This window comes from Danio rerio, chromosome 11, assembly GCF_049306965.1.
Source record: "Danio rerio strain Tuebingen ecotype United States chromosome 11, GRCz12tu, whole genome shotgun sequence".
Classification (NCBI taxonomy): domain Eukaryota; kingdom Metazoa; phylum Chordata; class Actinopteri; order Cypriniformes; family Danionidae; genus Danio; species Danio rerio.
In genome coordinates, this window is record NC_133186.1 from 29,386,832 (window position 1) to 29,412,327 (window position 25,496).

At 34.9% G+C, this 25,496-nt stretch overlaps 1 protein-coding gene across 4 annotated transcripts in view; it reads left to right on the forward strand.

The window, feature by feature from the left end:
* fbln2 (fibulin 2) overlaps positions 1 to 25,496 on the forward strand; it is a 153,958-nt gene that overhangs the window by 66,617 nt on the left and 61,845 nt on the right. For all 4 annotated transcript variants that reach the window (XM_073916775.1, XM_073916774.1, XM_001341241.7 and 1 more), the window contains 3 exons: positions 4,415 to 4,517; positions 8,132 to 8,258; positions 11,664 to 11,853. In XM_073916775.1, the coding sequence (XP_073772876.1) occupies positions 4,415 to 4,517; positions 8,132 to 8,258; positions 11,664 to 11,853 (420 nt within the window). The remainder of the gene's footprint in view (positions 1 to 4,414; positions 4,518 to 8,131; positions 8,259 to 11,663; positions 11,854 to 25,496) is intronic.

The following is a 25,496-nucleotide window of genomic DNA, read 5'->3' on the forward strand; positions in this document are numbered from 1 at the left end:
CTAAAGTATTATTTAGATAAATATATCTGTTTAATAAATCTGTATTATTCAAATGCACCAAAATATATTACCTATATACACAGAGAAATTGAAAAAAGTGTATATATACAGCAGTTCATTTATGGCCTGTTTTTTTAGCTTAAACTTGACAAGTAAATCACCAGCTCTTTGATTCAGTTTCGGTATTGTGTAAATCACAATTACTCTCAAGTCTGGTCTCTAATATATATGTTTTAATCACTGCACCATTTAAATGAAATAGAAACACGTTTTGATAAATTGATAAGCCTAATTAGTTGGTTTTTATGAAAATTGCACTAATTATTCTTTTTTTAAAAAACAGCATCATGCAAGAGATATACTATAATACATCCTTTACAAAGATGTTAAATAAACTACAGGTTGATTTATGGATGGAATAATCAGCAATAAACAGAAAAATTGATAGATAAATTGATCTTGAATCAGATTTTTGGTAGGATTCGATCATTTTGATTCAATGCATTATCTAGCACAATGCAGCATAAATAAACAGCATTGAATAAATACCATTTCATATTTGTTGTTGTTGACTTCTAGTAAGGTTTTGTTGATTTTTTGTTTTTGTTGATCAAACACTTGTTTGAACAGCAGAACAAAAAGTTTTTGAGACGTTTTATCAATGCCAGACCTTCTGCTACTCCATGAGCATCAGATGTTAGTACCCCCAAGGTAAAATCTGCAGACTATTTAGGGGATTTTAAGTAGGCAAAGTTGAATTTAAGAGTATTATGTGTTTATTGGCAGCTGCGAGCATAATTAAATCAGACAAAATATTCACTTAGTGAACACAGAGGAGTGTGAAAAACTATGAACGACAGATTCTCCATTCTACTGAATTAGTTTGTTTTGATTGTTGTACTTAAATATCAATCAGACTTTCCACTCTGTTTACTTCAGCGTCCGTCTGCTGATTAGCTATAAATAGCTTAGGGCTTCTATTGTTTTGGAGATATTTACTGCAGATGGAAGTTTATCACAGAGTTCAAAAAGTCACCTGGAACAGTGTCAAGTGACCCCTGTCAAGTATTTCTGGAATCTCCCATCACTCTGGGCTTCGTCACTGCACAAGACCTTTAGGATCAGATCTGCTCCAAAAAATTGCACTGATTATGATTGTGTTGGGTTTTGAGGGAGATCATGCAGACCATCATTTTAACCTGTTTCATAAAGATAAATTCTTAAATTGATTGTTAAGACAAATTTAAAATGTAGTTGTTTAATCAGCAATCACTTGTTCCAAATCTATGAGTTTCTCCTGGTAAACACAAAGAAGATATTTATTAAATTTTGATATCTATTTGGATCGAAAATATTTTTAAAAATGGCTGTGATTAAAGAAAGTGATTTTCAGTGGAAAAGCTGTCAAAATGCTACACTAAAAAAAACTTACCTGGTAAACAAAGTGAACAGCTTTTTTTATTCAAGGAAAATAATGTTTTCATACTATACAACAATAAACATTACAGTTTCCTTCTTTCTAGATTTTTTTTTTTGTTTTGTTTTTTTGTTTTAATCTGAGTCCCACCCCAAGAACTGAACATGCCAAGGCAGCTTAACACAATAATTAGTCAAAGACAATAACTAAACAGTCTGAATTCATGCATGTCATGACATACAGTAACAGTGATAAAAAAAATAAAAAAAAATAAAAAAAACAATTACAAAAAACAGGTAAAGAAAAATAAATGAATAAAAAAATTGCAGGACAAACTAAAGACAAGAAACACCATGAAGTGGATACAAAGAGATATACAGATTATTTACCCGCCGGGTCATTCTTTAAGATTTTTAAAATATGATAAAATAGGTCCCCAGTACGTATAAAACCTGTCCATTTTTTCCCTCAATTTCTGTTTAAGAGAGAGAAGATTTTTTCAACACATTTCTAAATATAATAGTTTTAACAACCCATATCTAATCACTGATTTCTTTTATCTTTGCCATGATGACCGTAAATAATAATAAACATTTTTCAAGGTACTTTACAGCTTAAGGTGACGATTAAAGGTGTTACAAAGTTAATTAGGTTAACTAGGCAGGTTAGGGTAATAAGGCAAGTAACTGTGTAATAATGGTTTGTTCTGTAGACAGTCGAAAAAAAATAGCTGTAAGGGGCTCATAATTTTGACCCTAAAATGGTTTATAAAAAAATAAAAACTGCTTTTATTCTTGTCGAAATAAAACAAATAAGACTTTCTTCAGAAGAAAAAAATATTATCAGACAAACAGTGAAAGTTTCCTTGCTCTGTTAAACATAATTTGGTAAATATTTTAAAAAAAGTGTTTGTGTCTGCTGGGGTGGGGGTGGGGGGGGGGCAGTGTTAGGGGGTGAAGGGGGTGAATGGGGGCTGGCTAATAATTCTGACTTTAACTGTATATAGCATTCAAATTCTAGCAACCAGAGTCACCACATTGAAAAATATATTCATTGGATTTAAGTTTGCTAACTATTTACAGTATATGAGCTGAATTTAAGCAAACAAATTAAATTTAGTAATGTAGTTGATAATAATAACTTAATTTGTTTATTTAAATTCCGCCTATATAAATTGTTTGCAATTTTATATTTTTCAATGCAGTTTTTATCTACCATACTTTTTAAACACATTTTTTAAAACAGTGTACCCATCGTGAATGTTTTAAAATAATGATTTTACTAATGATTTTATCTGTATCTAATATAAACAACTTTGATTCTGGATCAACTTTGCCTGCCAATGTGTTTATCCACTTCTTGGCTTTTCAAGAGTTCACACATAGCTTATGATTGATAATAAAGCGTATTTGGCATGCTGCCCCGGAAGAGAGCCCTGAGCTCAGAATATCCTCGGGCTCCCTCACTTTTGAAGGGCGAGAGGGGAGTTTAAGCTCAGGTAGGTTTCGAGAACTTCTCTGCTTGTGAACATGCTAGTATATATCTGGCTAAGAGTTGTTCTAAGATGCTATTTTGGAGTAGTCTATTTAGTCTATTTAATTATGGTGTATGTCTTTGGACGGTGGGAGGAAACCCGGCAAGGGAAACCCACGTAAGCACAGAGAGAACATGCAAACTCTGCACAGAAACGCCAACCACCTGTTGAGAGCCGAACTAGTGCTGTTCTTGCTGTGAGGCAACAGTGCTAACTACTGGGTGGCCGTGCCGACCTATCCGGAGAAGTGTAGGAGTAGGGGTGGATTCTTCATAATGAAAATGACTGGAGTGGAAAACTCTGGTTATTTATAGTGAATCAGTATTCATCTTATCGGTGCAATATATGGAGCAGATGTGGTACCAGCCATGTTCAATCATAAACACATGATCCTCTCGAAATTAGTTTATAAATAAACCCCACAAATTATTTTCTATCAGGGGAAAATTCTGTATTTTTTTTGCTTTAATTTTTACAATTTAGATTGTAGAGTTCACTGAACACAAAATTCTATGTTAAATGTGTCACAGTGGAACCTGTCAGTAAATAGCTTTTTACAGGCATTTTAGCCAAATATAAGGAACTATCATACACAAATCAATTCATAAAATGTCAGAAAATAGCCATAATAAATTCCAAAGGCAACAACTACTGTAGCCCCATTCCTCCCATTTTCCTCCTTTGCAAGAAAACATTCACTCATAGAATCAATAAATCCATGAATACAAAGTACCATTCACACTAAACATTTCCTCTGAATGTTAGCATTGCGTTTGAATGGCCTTGGAAGACTTAATAGGAAATAACCCTTCCCACTCCTATACTTAAGCTTATCAAGTCCTCTTTACATTTCTATACCGTCTCCATTCATAGAAGAAATTAATTTAGCGTTTCCACAGCACGTCTGACAAGAAAAGCCACGTTTTTTGGACTATATTTAGTTCCAGCGAGGCTGATTTTTGTTCACGTAATTTAATTCAGACATCTATTCGCACTGAAGGATGAATAATTCAAAATGTCAAGTGTCTGAAATGACTCATTACTAAATTCTTGTTTCTTTGTATCACGATTTGTTGAAAAGATCAGGCGGATATGCTCCTCATATTCATGCTCAATAGCCGGCTTATCGAAATTGCTGCTTTTTAAAGTCAAATATTTGAAGGCTGAGATAGTTTGTGCTAATGACGCCTGTGATGATGCACGACGATGTCCCGTCAACTCTTTTGAGTCAGTCGAGCTGTATTTATCCATACACAAAGACTGCAGATTACATCTTTTATGCCGCTTCTATGGATCCGAGTTGGCCTTCGTGTCTGGTTCGCCTCTGGGACTCTATCAGTGCTGGCTTTCTTGTCTGCCTGTCTGCCCTTTTCTTGTCAGAAACGCGTCCACTGTAAACTCTGGATTCTTTTGTCTGGTTCTTGTAAGATAAAGCTGGGATATTTGCTGTTTTTTACCTCCAGGACTGGTGGAGAGCTGTTGTGTGGCCGGGCAGAAATGGGCTGAGGAGAACCAGCAGTGTAACCGAATGCCTGTCAAAACAGAAGACATCAGCTCTGTGTGTGGGTAAGCTGGATGTTCAGCTCAGTGCTGTGGTGTTACAGTACGTCTCTTTTCTTTTTATTAATCCAGGGATATTTATGTGAAATAACGTGTACCCTTTTTATGTGTGCATAAGTACGTGGAAGGAGGGCTAAAAAATGGAGAACTAAATATAATTCTAAATCACAATATTTATTACACACAAATACCACTAAAATAAGTTAAATAAAATTGTACAGTGGAGAACAAATATGTCTAATGTGTAAATAATAATTTACCTGGAGGAAAGGAGCTAAACAAGTGCTTAAATCAGAGAAATACATTTTACAAAAGCAGAGATGGCAGAAGTACACACATCCTTTACTCGAGTAGAAGTACAGATACTCCTGTTTAAAACGACTCTGGTAAATGTTGTAGTACTGAATAAACTTTTGTACTCAAGTAAAAGTAAAAACATATGGCCTCAATTATGTACTTAAGTAAAAAGTATTTATAATTATTTATTATTATTTAGTATTTATTATTATTATTTTTATTTTTATTATATTATTAACTACACCGCACATCATGTTTACATCTATACAAAATAACTTACATTTCACATTTTTTCAGCAGCAAATTAGCCAAGCAACATTGTTCTGCAATTTCGTGCAACAACACTGCTCAAAAACCACGTATCACCAGCTGGACACAAGAATTAACTACAGCTGAAGAAATACTATACAGAATTATTAGCCTCCCTTTAATTTTTTTTTTTTTGCTTTAAATATTTCTCAAATTATGTTTAAGAGAGCAAGGACATTTTCACAGTATGTCTGATAATATTTTTTCTTCTGGAGAAAGCCTTATTTGTTTTATTTCAGCTAGAATAAAAGCAGTTTTTTTTTAAAACCATTTTAGGGTCAAAATTAGTAGCCCCTTTAAGCTATATTTATTTTCGATAGTCTACAAAACAAATCATCGTTATACAATAACTTGTCTAGTTACCCTAACCTGCATAGTTAACCTAATTCACTCAGTTAAGCATTTAAATTTCACATATCTTAATTGTCATTTAGTATAGAAGTGTCTTGAAAAATATCTAGTAAAATATTATGTGGTTATCATGGCAAACATAAAAGAAATCAGTTATTAGAGATGAGTTATTAAAACTATTATGATTAGAAATGTGTTGAAAAAATCTTCTCTACATTAAACAGAATTAGGGGAAAAATAATAGTTCAGAAGGTTTAATAATTATGGCAAAAAAAACAACTATATAAATAGTATATAAAGATAACACCACCAAACACATAAAAACAAAAGTAACGAGCCTAATTTAAAAATGTAAGGAGTAAAATTTAACTAAAAAATAATTTAACTGAAACATATCATTTCAGTTAGCTTATCAATAAAACAAGCAAACAAAGGGTTACAGTACATTAAATTTGAATTGACAATCTCGAACCATCACCATCATTCTCCCTCTGTTCTCAGATGGGATGGCGGCCGGGTCAAATCAAAGGTTCCCATGGACCAATTTTTGTCAAATACTATATTTGACAAAATATATACTATATCAAACACAGCCCCTATTGGGCATCTCTGATCTATAGTATTTGACATGTCCCCCTTCAAGATAATTTGCATTTACTTTTAATTTGATGTGCTTGAGTTCGACCCCTCTCATCACTTGCAGAGCTGTGATAAAGACAAAACGCTATTGGCTGTTTGTTTTAAAAGGGGACAGCCCACTCTATTTCCCGGCCTTTCTTTGTGTTTCAGTTGAGATTACTTCATACATCGAAAAAAATTCCACATTTTAAAGCACTTCATGGAACCAAAATGCTCACAAAATAGCTCACATTTTTTACATTATCAGTTTAATTGCAATAGTTTAGAAAATGGTAATAAATACTACAATGTCAGAACATATAATGTCAGGTAACTTTGATAGAAATGTGCAAGTCAACCAAATATAATTCAGACAGCTCCTAGAGCAGGGGTGGGCAAACTTCCTTCCGGAGGGCGAGTGTCCTGCACAGTTTAGCTCCAACTCTAATCAATCACACTGATTAGCATGTTCAGGTGTGTTTGATTATTGTTGGAGCTATAGTCTGCAGGACACTGGCCCTCCAGGACTGAAGCTGCGTCCAAAATTGCATACTAATGCACTGTTCTACACCATTTTGTAGTATAAATATTGTAAGTAATGCGTTCACACTGAAAACTCTTAAAATAATAAGTGCACTTTAATTACCCGGATGATGCATTCATTCAGCCGGTAAAATGAAGTGTGTAATGATGGACACATCACGCACTCAACGACTGCAGGTTTACTCATGTAGCGGACAGGGCGGAGCTATCGGGCGCACATGTTGGATAACACAGTGGTGAAAGCAAAATTTTCCAATGGGAGGGATTATAGCGCCTCCCGATGGTGAATGCGGTCATACTCCTGGCAGGTATTATTTGATGGTTTGGTCATTTATTTCACTGATTTGGCAATCGTCAAACGTCATCAGGGAAACATGTTGAATTTCCGATTAATAACAAAACATTAGTGCTCCATTTGGGACAACACTACAGACATGTACTATGCTGTTGAGTGTGTAAGTGCATAAGTACATAGTGCATTAGTGCATAGTGTAGAGTGTGCCATTTGAGACGCAACTTGAGTTTGCCCACCTGTCCTAGAGTGATAATTTGCTTCTTCAGTTCCTATTTGTTTTTAGTTCTTCAGTTCCTGAGTGTTCATAATAATATTTGAGTGTAATACGTTACAGATATTTTATTTTGCTTCCCTCATTTATGTTAGTGAACTATAGAGTCCTGCTCCCACTAGTAAAAAAAAAAACTTTTAAAAATGTATTTTATTCCGGTGGCTGAATAATTTTGGTTTGACTGTGTGTTGCCTGGCCTGAAAACCACAGACCACAAAATTAGTAATGTTAGAGGCTATGGGGACAGATCAGTGATTCACTTGCAGTTCAAAATGGACTGTATTTATTTTAAATTCTTGTGCACCATATTTTTTAAAAGCATATCAATGCTGAGAAAATGATAAATTTTAGGTGGTCTTCTATTAATTAAAGTTAAAGACAAAATTCCTCCTATGAAATTTTAATTGTTTTTCATTTATTTCCCCAGTGATGTTTTACAGAGCAAGGACATTCACAGTGTCTCCTATTATATTTTTATTCTGGATAAAGTCTTAATTATTTTAGTTTGGCTGGAATAATAAAAATGAAAAGGCCAATATTGATGGCCTTTTAAGGCATTATTTGCTTAAATTTGGCTGCAATGACTTGCTTAATTAACCTAACCTGCCTTTCAATAACACTATAAGCTGAATACTAGTATTAATAAAAGACATACTCTCATCCTGGTAAAGACAAAACCAATTGGTTGTTATAAATGAGTTATTAAAATTATTATTTAAAAAAAAATCTTCTCTCTATTAAACAACACTTAGGGAGTATTGAAAAGTAATTAGATAATTTTTGTCTTTAATGCATACCAAAAACATGTTAAAAATAAAACCTTGCAACTCTGTAATACAGTTTTAAAACACTACATTCCCCCATTTGAAAACCGCTACTAAACATCATATTAAACTGTTCTGTTAAAACATGTATTGTTTTTCTGTGTTGTTTCAGTGTGGTCCAGCAACAGTGTTGTTCGGGTGCTCTGAGAGAGAGCAGGTGTCAGGCTGGCATCATTGCAGCAAAGGCCGGACGTGCCTGTCAGAGAAACAGCCCGCTCTGTGGCGAAGACTCACAAACAGTAAGATCTTATCCATTGACTTCAAACAAGACTAAAAAATAATGACTGTTTTCATTATAGCCTGCAGAGAACACAAAATAATGACAGAAGAATACTAATGATGTATAATCCCTGTGGGATTCTGGATGTTTGGAATCTGTCATTATTTTGGCAATTTTGGTAAATGATTGAGTATTATGGTTGGAATCCAACATGACATAAACAAAACATTTGTGCTTTAACAACCTGTTAATGCAAGAAGCAGCAGGAGTTTTTGCTATTATTTGTTTTGCCCACAGTGAGAATTCCAGTGGTTCTCCTGTTTAGGAGTCAGCAAGAGTTTTTTTTATGTTTTTCAAAGAAATGTCAGATGTTTACCAAGGCTGCACTTATTTAATATAATATTACAGTAATTATTAGTAATTAGCATTAATGTGACATATATTTTATGATATGTCTTGATCCTAAAAATATTAATCATTCAAGTCTTTAGTGTTATTTGTAAATTATTTATAAAAAATTATTTTAGTCCTTTAGATCAGATCAGTTCTTTGAAGTCATTAGTTCTGCCTGATTTATAAACATAATCTTAATAGTTCAATATTATATATTGTCTTGGTGGGTTATTGTGGCAAAAAAACAGACTGGCAGTGTTTTTTATTATTTTATAAATGTATTTATTCATTCATTCATTCATTTTCTTTTAGCTTAGTCCCTTTATTAATCAGGGGTTGCCACAGCTGAGTGAATCGCCAACTTAGCCAGCATATGTTTTACACAGCGGATGCGCTTCCAGCTGTAACCCAGTTCTGGGAAATGTCCATACACATTCATTTACACACATACACCACAGCTAATTTAGCTTATTCACTTATACTGCATGTCTTTGTACTGTGGCAGAATAAGGAGCACCCGGAGGAAACCCACACTAACACGGGGAGAACATGCAAACTCCCCACAGAAATGCCAACTGACTCAGCCGGGAATCAAACCAGTGACCTTCTTGCTGTGAGGCGACAGTGCTAACCACTGAGCCACTGTGTATATAGCCACTATATAAAATTATATATATATTAGTGCTGTCAATCGCTAAAAAAAAATTACAAATTAATAACTTTTTTTTTTATAATCGCGATTGTAATTTTGTAAATGTAAACACAAAACACAAACTATTTAAATTCTAAATTTAATTCATTATTAGAATTTTTGTTTAACTTGTAACACAGATTTCTTCATGTAAACAACATACCCACAATAAACCATCAAGATCCTGGCTTGACAGCCATATTTATTACAGAAATAAAAACACAGGCATGTTAGTGCCATTTGAATTTCAAAACAATCAATGTCAATAAAGAAAACATTGATTTCTAAATTAGATTCTAAGTGGACTGCAAAACAATGCCAAAATACAGGCATTGCAAATATGGAAAATTATAATAATAATAAAGTATTGAATACAAAAAATTGTACTCATTGAAAAGTTGTATTGCTGTGAGTTGAAAAAATTAATTATAAAGCAGAAACAATTTAGCTTAGTCCTACTTTACATTCAGACAGTTGCTAAGACAGTCCAGTCTGTTGACATTATCGGGGGACAATGTGGACCTTTTATTTTGAATGATGTGAGCTGAGAGTGAGAACAGGCAGGATCACAAGCAGGATTATTGAATCAGCATATGCATTTCGGTGCCTGATTGTGTGGCCACTGGTGCTGCGACAAAGACGTAAGAAGCATCAAGCAGTACATCAATGTCACATACAGGTGACACTAAAGCGCGCACACACACACGCACACAGCGCACAGGATAGCGCAGCCAGAGCGACTCTCTTCAGATTCAACATGCATGTTCTCGTTCATCAAATTTTCTTAAACTAAGCGTTCTAAAGTATGGCTGTATTTTACAAGGATTCTGACACAACAACGCGAAGCAGACACTTTACAAAAGTTGCGTTTAGCGGGAAACACGTCAAACTTCATGAAACTAATACTAATATATATATTAGTGCTGTCAAAATTAGTGCGTTAAGGCATGCGATAAATTTGAAATAATTAACACATAAAAAAAATTTACGCAATTAACACAGTTGCAGTTTTTTTATTTTAGTGTTTTGGTTAAATTGCTAAGTTATATTTCAACAACAAAGTTGTCAGAGAATACATCAAGGTTCTGTTATGCAATTTGAAAACATGAATAAATGGAAAACACAAGAGGAAGAGAGTATATCACAATTTTTTATTTCAGTGTGGATTTGTTTTCAATAAGCCATTTAAAAGAAGTGCTTAAATGTGCAGTAGTGTCAAGGATGTTCGTGTAGGAAAGAAGTATGGACTTAAATGCAACAGGGATTGGTTTTTATTTAATAATAAATAAAAGAAAAACAAGTAAAACCACCCGAGGCGACTAAAACAGCAACTAAACACTTCACTTGACTGGGCTGGCTGGCAGGCAAAGCTGGACAGACATCAACAAAGACAAACTAGAACTGAACACAAGATTCGTTATAAAGAGAGCAAATGATAAACAGGTAACCTGAATGATTGTCTAAGGGGATAACAAGATGGAAAGGGGCTAGACAACAAACAGGGTAGCACATGGAATAAAGTAAAAACAAACCCATGTGTTCACATGATGACAATAAAACACTCATTAAAGGGTTAGTCTACCCAAAAATGTTCATTCTGTTATTAAATACTCTAAAAAAAATCTGATCAAATGGCATCAGTGGGTAAATCAGAATATTATCATGCTATAAGAATACATTTCTGCACACATAAAACATAAATAACCATTTTAATTTCAACAGTTTCTTCTAAATGTGCACTCTATACTGACACTGAGGAGAAGAAACGGTTGAATAAAGTTGCATGGTTGGTTTTAACCATGTTTTTGGTACTTTGAACAAGTTGGTAACCTTGCTGTCTATGAAGAATAAAGGAGCTCTTAGATTTCATCTAAAATATCTTAATTTGTTTTCTGAAGCTGAATGAAGGTCTAAGGGGTTTGGAACAACAAAAGGGTGGGTAATTATTGAAATTTTATTTATTGAAAATTTACATTTTTGGTGTGCACTCTCCCATTAAATGTGTGAAATTACCCAAAAACACAAGCAACAAAGGTAGATGCTTGCCACATGCTCACAGATGCTAGTCTAGGCACTAAAACAAAACCAAACTTGACAGAAGTGACGAGACCAAACATCATGTCGAACACAAACAACATAAACAGATGGACATGAGAGCACACAACAGACAAGACATGAGTAATGTCCGGACTTAATCACCCAAAACGAGAGTAAATAAGACTGTTGTGACAGAGCCCTGAGCAGTAGGGAATTCTGTGAACTTTATTACTCGACATTATCATCATGACTGATTGATATTCATGAAAAACAATCAAATTAAATCCTTTTTTCTGGATGTAGGACTGCTGTAACTGCTGTGCGCTGGGTCTGCGTTTGCGGAGGGAAGGTAAAGGTTGTGAAGCTCATCAATACCTGAGTTACCCATGTGGACACGTCTTCCTCACGTGCTGTGAAGATGCTGAGGAAGGTCTTCCTCTACCCACCATCAAGAAAAAGCAGAGGCCTCAGCCAACCGCTCTTCCAAAGAGAGGTAAAGTACTTTTGCTCAGTGTTTCTCAATGTGAATAAGCTGTAGAGCAGGGGTCTGATTTCAAGTAGTTCATTTAGATGCACATTTCATCCAGTCAAGAAGCTAACACAGACAGATGTCCCATCCAGTCATATTAATATTTAGTTTTAAATGTCATTTTGTCGGTAAACCATTGTAGAAAGGCAAAGTATCATATGCATTTGCCATTTATATGGCAAAACATGTCTTTTTCAAGGATAATAAAGATTATAAAGGCAGATACTGATAAGATCAGGGACTGGTTAATATGTGTTTGGACTTTGGGGGTTCTATGATGTAGTCACATGTTGATTGGTCAGTATGTATTTCTCAGTATGTGGGCTTTGGTCACATGGTCAAGAAAGATACAAAATAGTTGGTAAACTTTGCTCTGGTGTCTTTTTTTCTGTTCTGCTCTGCTCTTCTCTTGCTCTGAAGGTTATCTTCTAGGGCTCTACTGCTGTCAGGCTCTCTTTGAGGCCTACTATCTGTTCTCTGTCTCTCTCCCTGTCTCTCTCCCTCTCTTTCTAATAATATCTCTCCCTCTAGCAAATAATATCATATATTTATATAATTCATGTATTATCATTATATACAGTTATTTGTAACTAATTCAGTTGTAACTATAGCAAATTATTGTCATTAAAACATTTAATTTTCAAGTATTTGTGAATTACTTTTGATTTAACATGAACACTTGATTGCTTTATATTGCAATACAATACAATCACATAATAGCAAAGCTCTCCCCCATTTTTAGCTATTAACGTGCCCTTATTTCTGTTGTTGTATAAGATTGTAGAAGGATGGTTTGACTAGAAATGTAAAAAAAAATTTTGCCATCATACTGATTAGTCATTTTGCATAACTACAGTACAAATCACTGTAGTTAAAATTTTCATTCTTTACACCATCAGGATATGTACATGTACTGTATTTAGAAATGTGCTGATATAACTGCAACAATAGAACAAAATCAGGCTCACTAATGCCGAGTTCAGACTGCATGATTTTCAAACTAGTCGTGTCACAGATGTTTTCACACTGCATGACTATCTGGGCCAGCGTTTCGTCGCTGCTTTGTTTACACTGCAAGATGGTTCGGCGACATGGACATTCACATTGCATGACTTTACTATAGGGAGAATCGCCGACAACTTCGTCCAAACTACATCTCACAGCCAAAAACATGTAGTATATCTTTTGTTATTAACTACATAATGAGAAAGAAGCCTTTAATGGGGTAGAACATGTACATGTTTGCTCACTTGGTGTTTGAAGGGAATTAGCCATTTCTCCTCAACGTTGATAATAAACTAATTTCTTTCTGTATGAAACGTCAAACAGACACGGTTGCTCCTGAGTCCTGTCAAACCTCCACTAGTTTTTCCTCCATTTCGTGGGTCCAAATAAACCGAAAAAGAGCGCTTTTAACTTCTCCCCCAGCCTCCCGCTGACCTGCAGCAGTTATACACACACGCACACACAAGTGAAAGCTGCTCTCTCATTGGCTGTAGGCGATCGCCGATGTTATTTTCAGTCAAAACTCAATTCACACGGCATGATTTGAATCGCCGACAGCTCCAGATATTTAGCATGCCAAATAACAGGCATCGGCGACTCATCGGCGATTCTCTCAGATCGCGTCTTTGATCGTTCATACTGTGTGATTGTCATTCACATGCACGAGCAGCGATTTGCCTGTGATTTCAGGCATTTGTCGGCGATTTCTCAAAACCTGTCGGCGAGCCAAAATCGGGGTTAAAATCACGCAGTCTGAACTAGGCATAAGTCATATCAATCAGGCCTTCATGCTGGATAACCCCTTCAAAATCCTCCTTGGATTTGGTACCAATGTCACAAGGTTCAAAGTTCAATGTCAGCACCACTCATCTTTGTCCCTATACACAAAGCTCCTTAAATGCTAGATTACACTGTGTCCTAAAACCACGATGCAGCGATGTGACCCAAATTTTAAGGTAAAATAAATTGTTGTCCTAACCATATACAGTAGGTGAGAGTTCAAAGTGACTATTACCGCCGCGTCTTATACCGCCACCGTTTGAAATAACTGCCGCTCTGTTTTTAGTATATGACAGCAGCTTGTGAATGAGCCGCCAGGGGGCGCAAAGGGACGGGATGCGAACGGACAGAAATAGCCTTTACAGCAGCTTTAAATATGCTACTGTGCTTGTAAATGAGATTAAACAATAAGTCAAAGCATTATAATTCCTTCATTAATCATTTAAAATTTGTTAACACACTTTATTGTAAACTTTTTAAGTGCAAAGAGGACTAGTTTTGGAAAATAGAATTGAAGAAATAAAAGACAACTAACATGAAAGCACAAACATTCAGTACAAATAAGTAGTCTTAAATAAATAAATAAAGCAGTCTTTTAGCCTAAATATAGAGAGATGTTCAGTGTTTGCTATTTTGATTGGACTAAGACAAGACATTTTCATTTATGTTTTTATTTCTGTTTTTGTTTTAATTTTCGTTGTTGATTATATTTTACTATCTTATTTTATGTCTCAACAATTGTACATAATAATAAACGAATAATGAAAACTAATTAATAATGAAATTAGGCCTAAATAAATTATTTATTTAAAGATATTGCGGCGAAACACTGAGAAACGGTCAGGGGCATGGTCTAAAGAGCTTAAGTTGAATGCTGCTTCATCAAAAGCAAATAAATAAATAAATAAATTGACCTACCTTAAGGAGATCACTGAAAGTATAATAAAACAAATTTTGCCGCAGGACATAACATAAATTAAGTCTCGCAGGTTTATCTTTAATAATTTAGTTTCAGTTCAGTTTTTTTTTTTTTTTCAAAACGTCAATGTTCTCCTTTAAAGAAGCTATAACTGTTGTTTTGTTTTTTAATTAATGGCTCAGTATGTTTGGTATTTTAATTTCAATTTCAGTCACCTTGCATATGCGTGTGAAATATAATGCCGCATAACCGCGAAAAAAGAAGAAAAAGCTGTCAGTTAGACCTAATTCATCAAAATGAACTGTAATAAAATACAGCATGTATGTTAATACTGGCAGAATGTGAACAAACTCAAGGTAAGGCTAAGATATGTGCTTGCTTTTTTAATGTATTTAAAAAGATTTGCGGCTACTATGGTGTATAATAATGTTTTTTCTTCCTTTTTTGTATGGTAAAGGACAATGCACATTGTTATTGATGTAAACTTAGACTAAAACTTACCATTGATAAATGTGACCTAGCCTACTTCAAGCAGATTACTTAAAGTATAATAAAAATAATTTTGCCACAGGACATAAATAAAGTCCCGCAAGTTTAGTTTTAATAATTTGGTTTCAGTTTTGTTCAGTTTTTTTTTCTCAAAACATCTGTTTTTCTTTAAAGTAAAATTGTTGTTTTTTGTTGTTGTTGTTTTACTTGTAATGGCTCTCTCTCTCTCTCTCTCTCTCTCTCTCTCTCTCTCTCTCTCTCTCTCTCTCTCTCTCTATATATATATATATATATATATATATATATATATATATATATATATATATATATATATATGTAATTATTTAATAATATATAATTATAAATATATTCTTAATAAACTTCCCAGCCACAAATATTGAAGAACACAACTTGTATTAAAACTGGGCGGGGATTAGAAAGAATACAATGCTTGTTATATAATTTAAAATGTTATTCCTCTTGTTCAATTTCTGCATGCACATTTTTTCACCCGCTACTCTGCCAGGAACTTCGCCGCTGGAGAGCACCGTCAAAAATCTCAATCTCATGGCTCATTCTTCACGAATATAGAATTAAAATAATGGCGCGATAGGTTTATTGTGCATTCCGCGGGTGCAACCAACAAGAGTTGTGCATTTTAGTTTAACTTTTTGAGCGTTAAAAGCAGTTCTGTGTTAGTTTTTATTTAAATATATCAAGCCGAAACTAAACAGCGCATTCTCTCCGCCTCCTCGTTCATAACCAGCCACGCACTGCTGAAGCAGGCAATAGAGACACTTCGTAATTCATAATCTTAGCTGATGTTTCGGAGTCGAAAGAATATATTAAAGAGAAATGTTCTTTTAACAGTCCCGATATGTTTAATCTTTTTTTTTCCTGTCATTTCTCTTCAGCAAATTATATATTTTTTAAAGCTGCTTGATTCTTTTAAAACCGAAAGCAGAGCCCGGCAATTTGTGTTTTTCCATATGATACGCTTTGTGAAGTTTTTAATGTGTTTTTAAATAGTTTTATTCTATTCAAAGCAGCACCTATATGCCAATTTATCCTAAAAACGCGGCATAGGAGCCATGCATGTCATGTGTCACATAACTGCATTTTCCTACGCGTGCGCGATCAATTTCTGATCCTTTTGCATAAAGGTTTTTAATCAAAAACAGGTCATTTAATTACTTTCGATGTGCTAAAATATTTGTTAGACGAATGTTATTTAAAAAAAGCATATGCACATATTACAATTGTAAAATAGTCTAAAATGCATGGTCTGATCAGAAATAAAGAAAATTAGTTATATTTCATTATTTAATGCATAAAATAGGCTAGTCTTTTTATAAATTGAGTTGAATTGAATTGAATTGAATTGATTTGAAACTTTTAATTGCATTTTTACGTCCTGTAAATAATAAGTTGCATCAGATTGATGAAAACGAATCTTAATACCTGCAAACAGGGCCACAGTTACTTCTTTTTTCACTGACTGGCATGAATGGCAAACGCGTCAGAAAAAAACTGCTGAATCTGCGCGAATATTTGGTTAACTTATAAAACAAATGTCTGGTTTAGTGATGTTAGTAATGCATAGAAAAATGCAAAGCAGAATTCTCTTAAGCTCATTAACCCATGCACTGATGACAGCGAGGGAATCACTGGCCCACCATTTTATTTATTAAAGGTATTATTTCACTGACCTGAACATAACCATTTATAATATAATTAATAACCTATCGTTTAAAGCAGGCAACACTCTATTCAGCTATGTTCTGTGTTTTTACGTAAAAATATATTCGTTTTGGCGAATGCTTGGAGCGTAATATAGATATTTTAAATAACACATTAAGTTCAGTTGTTGTGCATAGAAACATTCATTTTCATAAGGCCCCATATTTAATGCGGTTTCGTTTTTAAACGCATAGGTTTTGTTAAGCCATCCGTCCTATTTTTGGATTTTGTGTATTCATGTTTATAAAAAAAATACTTAAAGAGTGGAGACCCCTTCCCCCTATTCATAACCAAAAGCTTGTCTGTTAGGTGTTAATGGGCATCAGTGAGGCTGAAATCATGTCGCGTTTTCACTTTCGGGCTAGTAGCTTGCAGCATGACACGCAAACCCTGCCCCCAGAATGTCCCCGGAATTAGATGTTGCATATTGTATCTGTGATCTTAAGGAAAGTGTTAAGTAGACTATTTAAGCACAGAGCGAGTAATAAAACAGCATATATTGCGTTGCGCTCAGCAGCTTTTCACTAATAAAGCTCTTCATGTAAATTTCATTTTTCAATTTTAGCGCATCATATAAAAACATCAATGCTTGTTTGGGGACACAGAACACACTTATTTTTGTAGTTTCCCCTGATCCGTTTTTAAAGTGGCACTGCACATTTGGTTAACTGAAAAAAGGTCGCAGTTCATGCGTTCACTCACCCCAAAAATGCTCTGTTTGCATGATTTTATTATTATCATCGTATCCTAAATAAATAATAAATAAATAAATAATATTTTAAACCTTCTCTGGTGTTAACTGTTTTTAGAGAATATATAAAATCTTTTTTTTAACAAAGCCTTTGTAAAATGGCTTTGTTTAATATGGCTTTAAAGGTTTCATTTATGTAGGCTATAAAGGCCTACCTTGTTGCTTTTGCTTGTTTTATAATGGTTTATTTATTTCATGCGATTTTATTATATCAGATATTTGTAATTCTTTAAATTATATTTCAATATGGCTTATATTTTATAAAGATATGACACTTGTTTTAAGTCTACAAAAGGGTACACTTAAAGTTTTATGTCTTTCTGTTTTATTCATATTGTGTATTATCTGCAAAATAAATGACAAAAAGAAAGAAGCTGCTCGCAGCTTACCAGAGCTGTGAAGGGAGCGCTCATTTGCTCAATCTCTCACACACACATATGCAGGCATATAAACACGCACAAACACACCGTTTAAACTTGACAAAAACTCTCGAAAACCTTTAGTCTGCTGTGTCTTTAATATGGTGTAAAGATTATTATGCGTTATTGAAACATCCAGGGGGACGCAGCAAAGTCACTTATAAATTAAAATTGTATTATTTTATGCAACAGCCTTACATTTAAAACGGAAACATAACGGCGATTATAATCAAAAAGACCTCTCAACCCATAAGGCTAGATGTTTTCTTTCCCTTATTTATTAATTTATTTGTTCATGTGTTTGGCGCATGTAACTCGTGTGCCTTCGGAAAACTAGTGTAATGACGGCAAGCCATCTTTCCCAGACTTGGGGCAAAGTCCGCCTCTCCTTTCACTTCGCCCCCCAAAGCCCCAGCTGGCCCTCCTGGCATCCTCTGCGTAAAACATATGCTGGATAAGTTGACGGTTCATTTCGCTGTGGCAATTACAGACTTATAAAGGGACTAAGCCGAAAAGAAAATGAATGAAAGAATGAATTAATAATAATAATAATAATAATAATAATAATAATAATAATAAAATAAGGTAATGATCTTTACACAGATGCCGCGTACGTGGCATTTTTTATTTTTAGAGATGATTCATTTGAATTGCCTCTGCCACTTCCCCCACCTCAAACCTGAAAGTTGCAGAGAGAACTATAGCCTATTTACACCTTAGCCTCAATAGCAACAGTTCATAGCCCATTTACACCAAGACAGCGCAAGTTTAGCGGAAGAATGTCAAATCAGAATCACGCAGATGAAGCACACCAGCAACTACTATCATGAAACTATTAAAATGGCATTGGCATAACTTTATTTCTTTTCAGCAGCTTTTTTTCGCTCAACAGAAATGCGGCTTTGGGAAGCATTTAATAAATAAAAGCAGGGTTAATAGTGACGTGATTCAAATGATGGATCTGCGACAGAGAAACTATAGGGGTTTTGGGAAACACTCACTACTACATCCTCCCCCCCCCCAAACTATGCATATTCAGCGCAAGTTACTGTACGGCTTTGTTTGGGAAAGCACAGGTCCGCTGGTGCCGCGCGCCTCTTTCTCTGGGCCGAAGCGAGATGATTTTAAAAATATTAAAGATATAGATTAATTAATTATTCAGCAAAATTGACATTTATTTCATATTTCACTATGCATTTCATCTGATAGGCTAATCTTTATAGCTTAATTAAACACATATTGTCAAAACCCACACGTGTATGAAAATGAAAATGGCATTTGTTATTATTAGACTCCGATTTGTTATTTGTTGCCTAGGCTATTTTCACATTTGAGGTGCTTTATTGGCATGACAAATAACTGTACATTGGTATTGCCAAAGCAGTGCAGCGTCACTGCGTACAAAGACAGTGCAAAAAGGGCAGTAGTGCAAACAATTATGGATATAACATATAATAAAGAAAATAAAATAAAAAAATTGAATAATAAAAATAAAAATAGAATCATGATAAAGGTAATGATAGTAGCCTATTATCAAAAGTAAGTCCACAAATAAAGAGTTCGAGTATTTGTGTGTTGGAGACAGTGGAGCGGGTATTGTTAGTTGAACGCACAACGCGCTCTGTGCTGGACTTTACACCTGCTTTGATCTGGTGCAGGCATAAATGCGCATGCGGTGGAGGCGCACTCTAAACTCACACTGGAGAAAACTGGACTAGTGGATATCACAAAGACACGCAGTTTAATTTATTTCATGTTTTGCTTAACTAATTCTTTGAATAAAACTATTGAGCTATAAAGGGGAAAAACGCAGAAGAAATTTCCCGTTACATTAATTTTAGCACAGCTGCCATTCATTTTCACATTAGTTTTTGAGTTAGGGATTAATATTAAAGTAGCCTAGTAAAAATGTCTATACTATAAATAATATTATAATTTATTATATCCATTATTATTATTATTATTATTATTATTATTATTAAGCTATACAATTGACAAAACGCAGAACAAAATATTTGCTTTCATTTTGGCATAGCTAAAGCACACGTTTACAGTTATGTAAAAAAAACATCCCCTTCTACAGCAGCAGTCAATTTAGGACACTTAAAAATGTCTTTTGCGTTTAAAGATGATCGACCTGCCAAGTTATGTTTACAGTGTTGTAAAAGAAAAAGGTAGGCTATTTAGTGCGTGTGGATTTACCGCGGATCCACCTCTTGCGCTGCAGGCTGAATAATATAGGTAGACATGGCTTTCTGTTTGGCTACACTAATGCCTAAAATGTAACTAAGTAACACATTAATTTTAGAAACTATTTTTAAATGGCATTTAACATTTAAATTTATTTTTTTATTTAATGTAACATTTAAATATAATTTAATTTAAAACATTTATTTTTTCCTCGCTGATTTTGGTTGAGTAATAAAGCGTGATGACTCAGATGATCTAGTTTAGCTTGCATGTGTGGGCGTATTTTGACGTCTTTACCTAAAACTTTACACATTTATAATGTTTAAAATAAAACGGAAAGAAATAAGGAGACTAGCATAATTTAAACCACTTGTTTGGTGCTTAACATTATCTTTCTGCATTAATGTAAACGGTATTGTTGCCTTCATTAATAAAATCGGTAATAGCAAAACTGCATATTATTATTACTATAAAAAGTAGGACTATATCGGTAATGCAAAGTAATGAATTAATAAATAGCCTAAATAAAAGGAACAAGAAAGGACCAAATTCAGTCGTCAAGTGCAATGGGATTGCGCCCTTGCGCCCTCAGTTATGATATCCTGCCGCCGGGCCTGCTATAGCGAAACTTTATTGTTTGAGAAGAAACAAAAGCGGAAACTGTGGATGAAAACCTGGCTGGGAAGATGGTGACAACATGAATTTTCTGTTCTTCAACGAGAAAAAAAATCGCAGACAGGACACAATGACGCCGTTTATTATACAACGCAGGTCGTGTTTACGATCATTAATATTAACAACTAACATTCATATCATATCAATAACTCCTCTTGCTTTAGACTTTACCTTTTAGAGCTTGTTCTTGTTGGCGCAATATAAGTTTATTGCATGTATAGGGTAGGAATCAGATTATGAAGAATGATTAAGAGCATGCTTTTCCTTCATTGCATCCTTTCCGTAAGGTGTTTTATTTATTTTTTTATTTAATTTATTTATTTATAATTTTTTTAAATAATGATGACAATATTTACTGTCTAAACATTCCTCGGTATACTACCAACAAATTACGTCCCTGTACCCAAGTAGCCTACCTAAGTTAATTTACATTTCATGTAAAATTAAGAAATAAAAAAAGACCAAAGTATTATGCTAAATATTCGTACAAACGAACATGTTTGTTTTTTAACTTTCGTTGATAAAACAACACAATACAGCCTAGGCTAGTTAAATATTAAATAACTTTAACTGCTTGAAACAGTAAACGTTACATTTTAGAAACTTCTCAAATACTAATCAATAATAATAATATAAATAGTAACGAAGAACAAAAATATTAGCCTATAGGCTTGTAACAACACAAGTCAGATGTTGGAAAAAAAAAAACTGCGTCTCTCTGCCTTTTTTCTATTCATATTTTAAATTATTTGCCAGAAAAACTAACATGTTGACTTTGTTCGGTTTAAGCGGAGACTTATTTGAGATTACAATGTTTCCAGCAGCACTGAGACTGTGTGCCTGTAGCCCATACAGATACTTTTTCGCAACCGTGGCAAAGAGAGTATCTTGCTCCGCCGCCTGCATTTCTCGGAAACCAGCTCTACATTGTGGATCGGCGCGTTCTCAACTACCAAATATGCTGCTCCATTTCTCATCAACGTCTACTATTTATCAGTTTCTCTTTTGTATTTGCCCATTTTTGAAAAGGCCTCTCTACCATACCTGGCTGACTAGCTGGGCATTTGCGTTCAGTAGATGACACCGGAGCTGGCTCCGCATGTCATGGCTGGGTGACATTACCACAGATGGCTATGGAGGTTCGACGTGTTTGTCCATTTAACACTTATTTTTCTAAACAAGCCCTACAAATAGCTTCATCCTAATTATTGATTCGCCTTACTCGTTCGCCACGAATCCAAAATGTTTCCAGATTGGCGATGTAATATACGTTTTCCAGCAAGGTTCATGGCTGAACTTGAACTTGCTGTATCACGTCTAAGTTAACGTTATGTTCATAAATGTATAGGCTATTTGGCAACAAAACAGAAAATGTGTGTTCTAGAGTGATTGTCGTCACGGTGACCGTCACAGCCCTTACATATGACATTGCATACATTTGCATACATGTTTTAAGCTATAAAATGAAAGCCTCAGTTTGGTGCGGAGTTATTATTATACAAAAATCAAGAAAATCTTTGGATTTGTTTGATTCGTAGATTGTAGGCTATTTTAAAAGCTGATATTATATAAGAACTATTAATAACTGTAATTTTCAAAAATATAAATTTTTTTTTTAAATTTTCAAAAATAAAAAAATAAATAAAAAAGGGGTTTGTTGGTTGTAGCCCACCCTAAATCATCAACAGCCTGCTTTTTTTAAGTTTATGAAGCGGCTCCATACAGCACAGAGGTGATCTGCATCAGCGCTGGTTATTGTCAACCCTGTGTAAAACTGTGACCAGAAATATCCTTCTTTCATTTTGCTTCTTTGGCAAAATGTGTCTGTAGAAACGTGTGTTTGCATGTGTTACCATCCCAAGAGTTAACAAATATTTGTTGTACATTTAGGGGCCGATCACAAAGCGCACGCCTTTACGTTGCAAAAACGCGCGACGTACCGCGCTGCCTTTTATGGTTGACAAGAAAAAAATAAGCCTCTTTTGTATGTCACTAGAAAACGACTGAATTAGCTGGTGTGCGCGAGTCGAGTTGCTGTCGATGTTATAATTGTAATTTTAATAATATTGTGATATTTAAGATCTATAAATACAGCTCTGGATAACTTGAAACAGCGACCACAAGTCTCTCCTCAGTCTTTAAAAGTTTATCGTACTCACATTGACAACCCAAACCCCGCTGTCACCTCAACAGAAAGCCTGCATTGCTTTCATTTGACTGAACAATGAAACAGAGGTAACACGCTTTTTCCACTCGAGCACACAGCGCGCAAAGGCAAAACTTAAAGCGCGCTGAGCAAGCATAAGCAGAGCGTAAAACACTGGCGGCAGTCAGTAAACCATTAAACAGATGCCCCGTATGCAGCCAAACTTTAAAAATGTATATAGCATATTTTAATCGTTTAACTGATACCATTCATCGGTTACAAACGCACCCTTTCGGTTATTGCTTAATCAGTTATTTTGAGCATCCCCAACTAAACCGCATGTGCAAGCTCTATTTTTTTTTCTCTCACGGCCGCACGCCGGAGATCCGGCATGGTGCCGGAATACTTTAAGCCCTGGTAAGATCATGTTTATCACTATAAGAAAACTAAATCAAAATTATATTTTAATTAAACACATCTGATCACATAAGGTACGCACAGAAAAGTCTGTTTAGTGTTGTGAAAAGGCAAAGCTGAATATCTGTGGTTAAACTGCCACCCAGCGGTCAAAAGCTGCTGGCGCATCAAGTACCGCCGTCGCCGCGGTATGAATGGCGGCATAAGGAACACATTGAAGTAGTAACATCTGTATTTCTATTTTAGAAACAGTTTTGGTGTCTGTAACACTGCAGCTGGAACAAATTTTTTTTTTATTATTACTTTTACAGTTTACTTTTAAAGTTTAATGCAGATACTCTTTACAGAACTATTGGGAACATCTCTTTGAAATATAATAGAAAAAACTTTTTCCAGGGATGGGTTGCGGCTGGAAGGGCATCCGCTGCGTTAAAAATTGCCGGATAAGTTGGCGGTTCATTCCGCTGTGGCGACCTCGAATTAATAAAGGGACTAAGCCGACAAGAAAATGAATGAATAGAAAAAAACTTTGTACAGATAAAGTCTTTGCTCACTCATTATTTTCTGTAAGACTTTCTGTATTTAGTCTACTTTGGAAAGAAGATTAAACATGCACAGGCTCGTAGCAAGGATGGGTTCAGGTGGTTCGAAAGACACACCCCTCTCTGACAAAGGTCCAGAATTTGTCCCATACATGAGCTCATTTGTCATATTTTGACTGCTATGCCATCATAAATAATGAAAATATCCCATCAAAAAAAGGTTTTAAGACCAAGTGGAATCCTCTGTTGGCTGTTGCTTCAGTACAGCTAATCAGTTTTGACCAGTGCACACAATTATTTTTCATGAGTCCAACATCCAGCTGTGCAGGAAAACATACAATCTGATAAAAGTGTAGTCATTTTTTGCTACTGTATTGTTTTTGAATAGAGAAAATAGTTTAAGTAACTTTTAGTATTTTTTTATATTTGGAGAAAAACGACCAATAAAAAGGTGTGAAGCACCAAAAGCAACCAGAATTAAAATGAATTTGAATACTATTTAGCTATTGTTGTTATCCATTAATTTTCAAATATACTTTTTTAGTTATGATGACCATCCGACAATCTATTTCAGCTAAAACAGTGCTTAAATATCACTAAAATGCAGTATTTAAATCTCGTTAATAAATAGTAGTCTAAATGAGGGTTATAATCGCAAACCCAGACTCATTCTGAAAACATACCTCTACATACAGTTCTGGAGTGCGCCAAATAAGTCCCAGGAGCTAAATTTTTTTGTGCAGTTTTTGTTTTCACAAATCCACCAGACGCTGCTGTGTACGCTTTTTGAGATCTCAAATTTCTCTTTCGAGTGCCCTTCGCGCCTGTTGTTCTCGCGTAAAGCCACCAGAGGTCTCTGTCGACTGACTGTTTGACTGACTGACTGACTGACCCATCAACCGACGCACCCTCCTCCTCCAGATTGGCCTGATATTATACAAAGTATTGTTTTCTATCAAATAAATGTATTATTTTATTCAATTTTGATTCAAATTAAACAGGCAACATAATACTGTATGCAGTATATATACTCATTCATTCATTTTCTTGTCTGCTTAGTCCCTTTATTAATCTGGGGTCGCCACAGCGGAATGAATCGCCAACTTATCCAGCACATGTTTCACACAGTGGATGCCCTTCCAGCTGCAGCCCATTACTGGGAAACATCCATACACACTTATTCACACACATACACTACAGACAATTTAGCCTACCCAATTCACCTGTACCGCATGTCTTTGGACTGTGGAGCACCAAGAGGAAACACACGAACACGGGGAGAACATGCAAACTCCACACAGAAATGCCAACTGACCCAGCTAGAGTCTCAAACCAGGTACCTTCTTGCTGTGAGGCGACAGCACTACCTACTACTCCACCGCATCGCCGGTATATATACTGATAATATTGAATATTATGATATTAAATAAATTTTTTAAAAGATCAGTGACTATGACATGATAAATTCTCTGCCAGAAGTTCACATAAGTTATTTTTAGTTTTTAAAAAGTAGCTCGCATATGAAATAAGACTG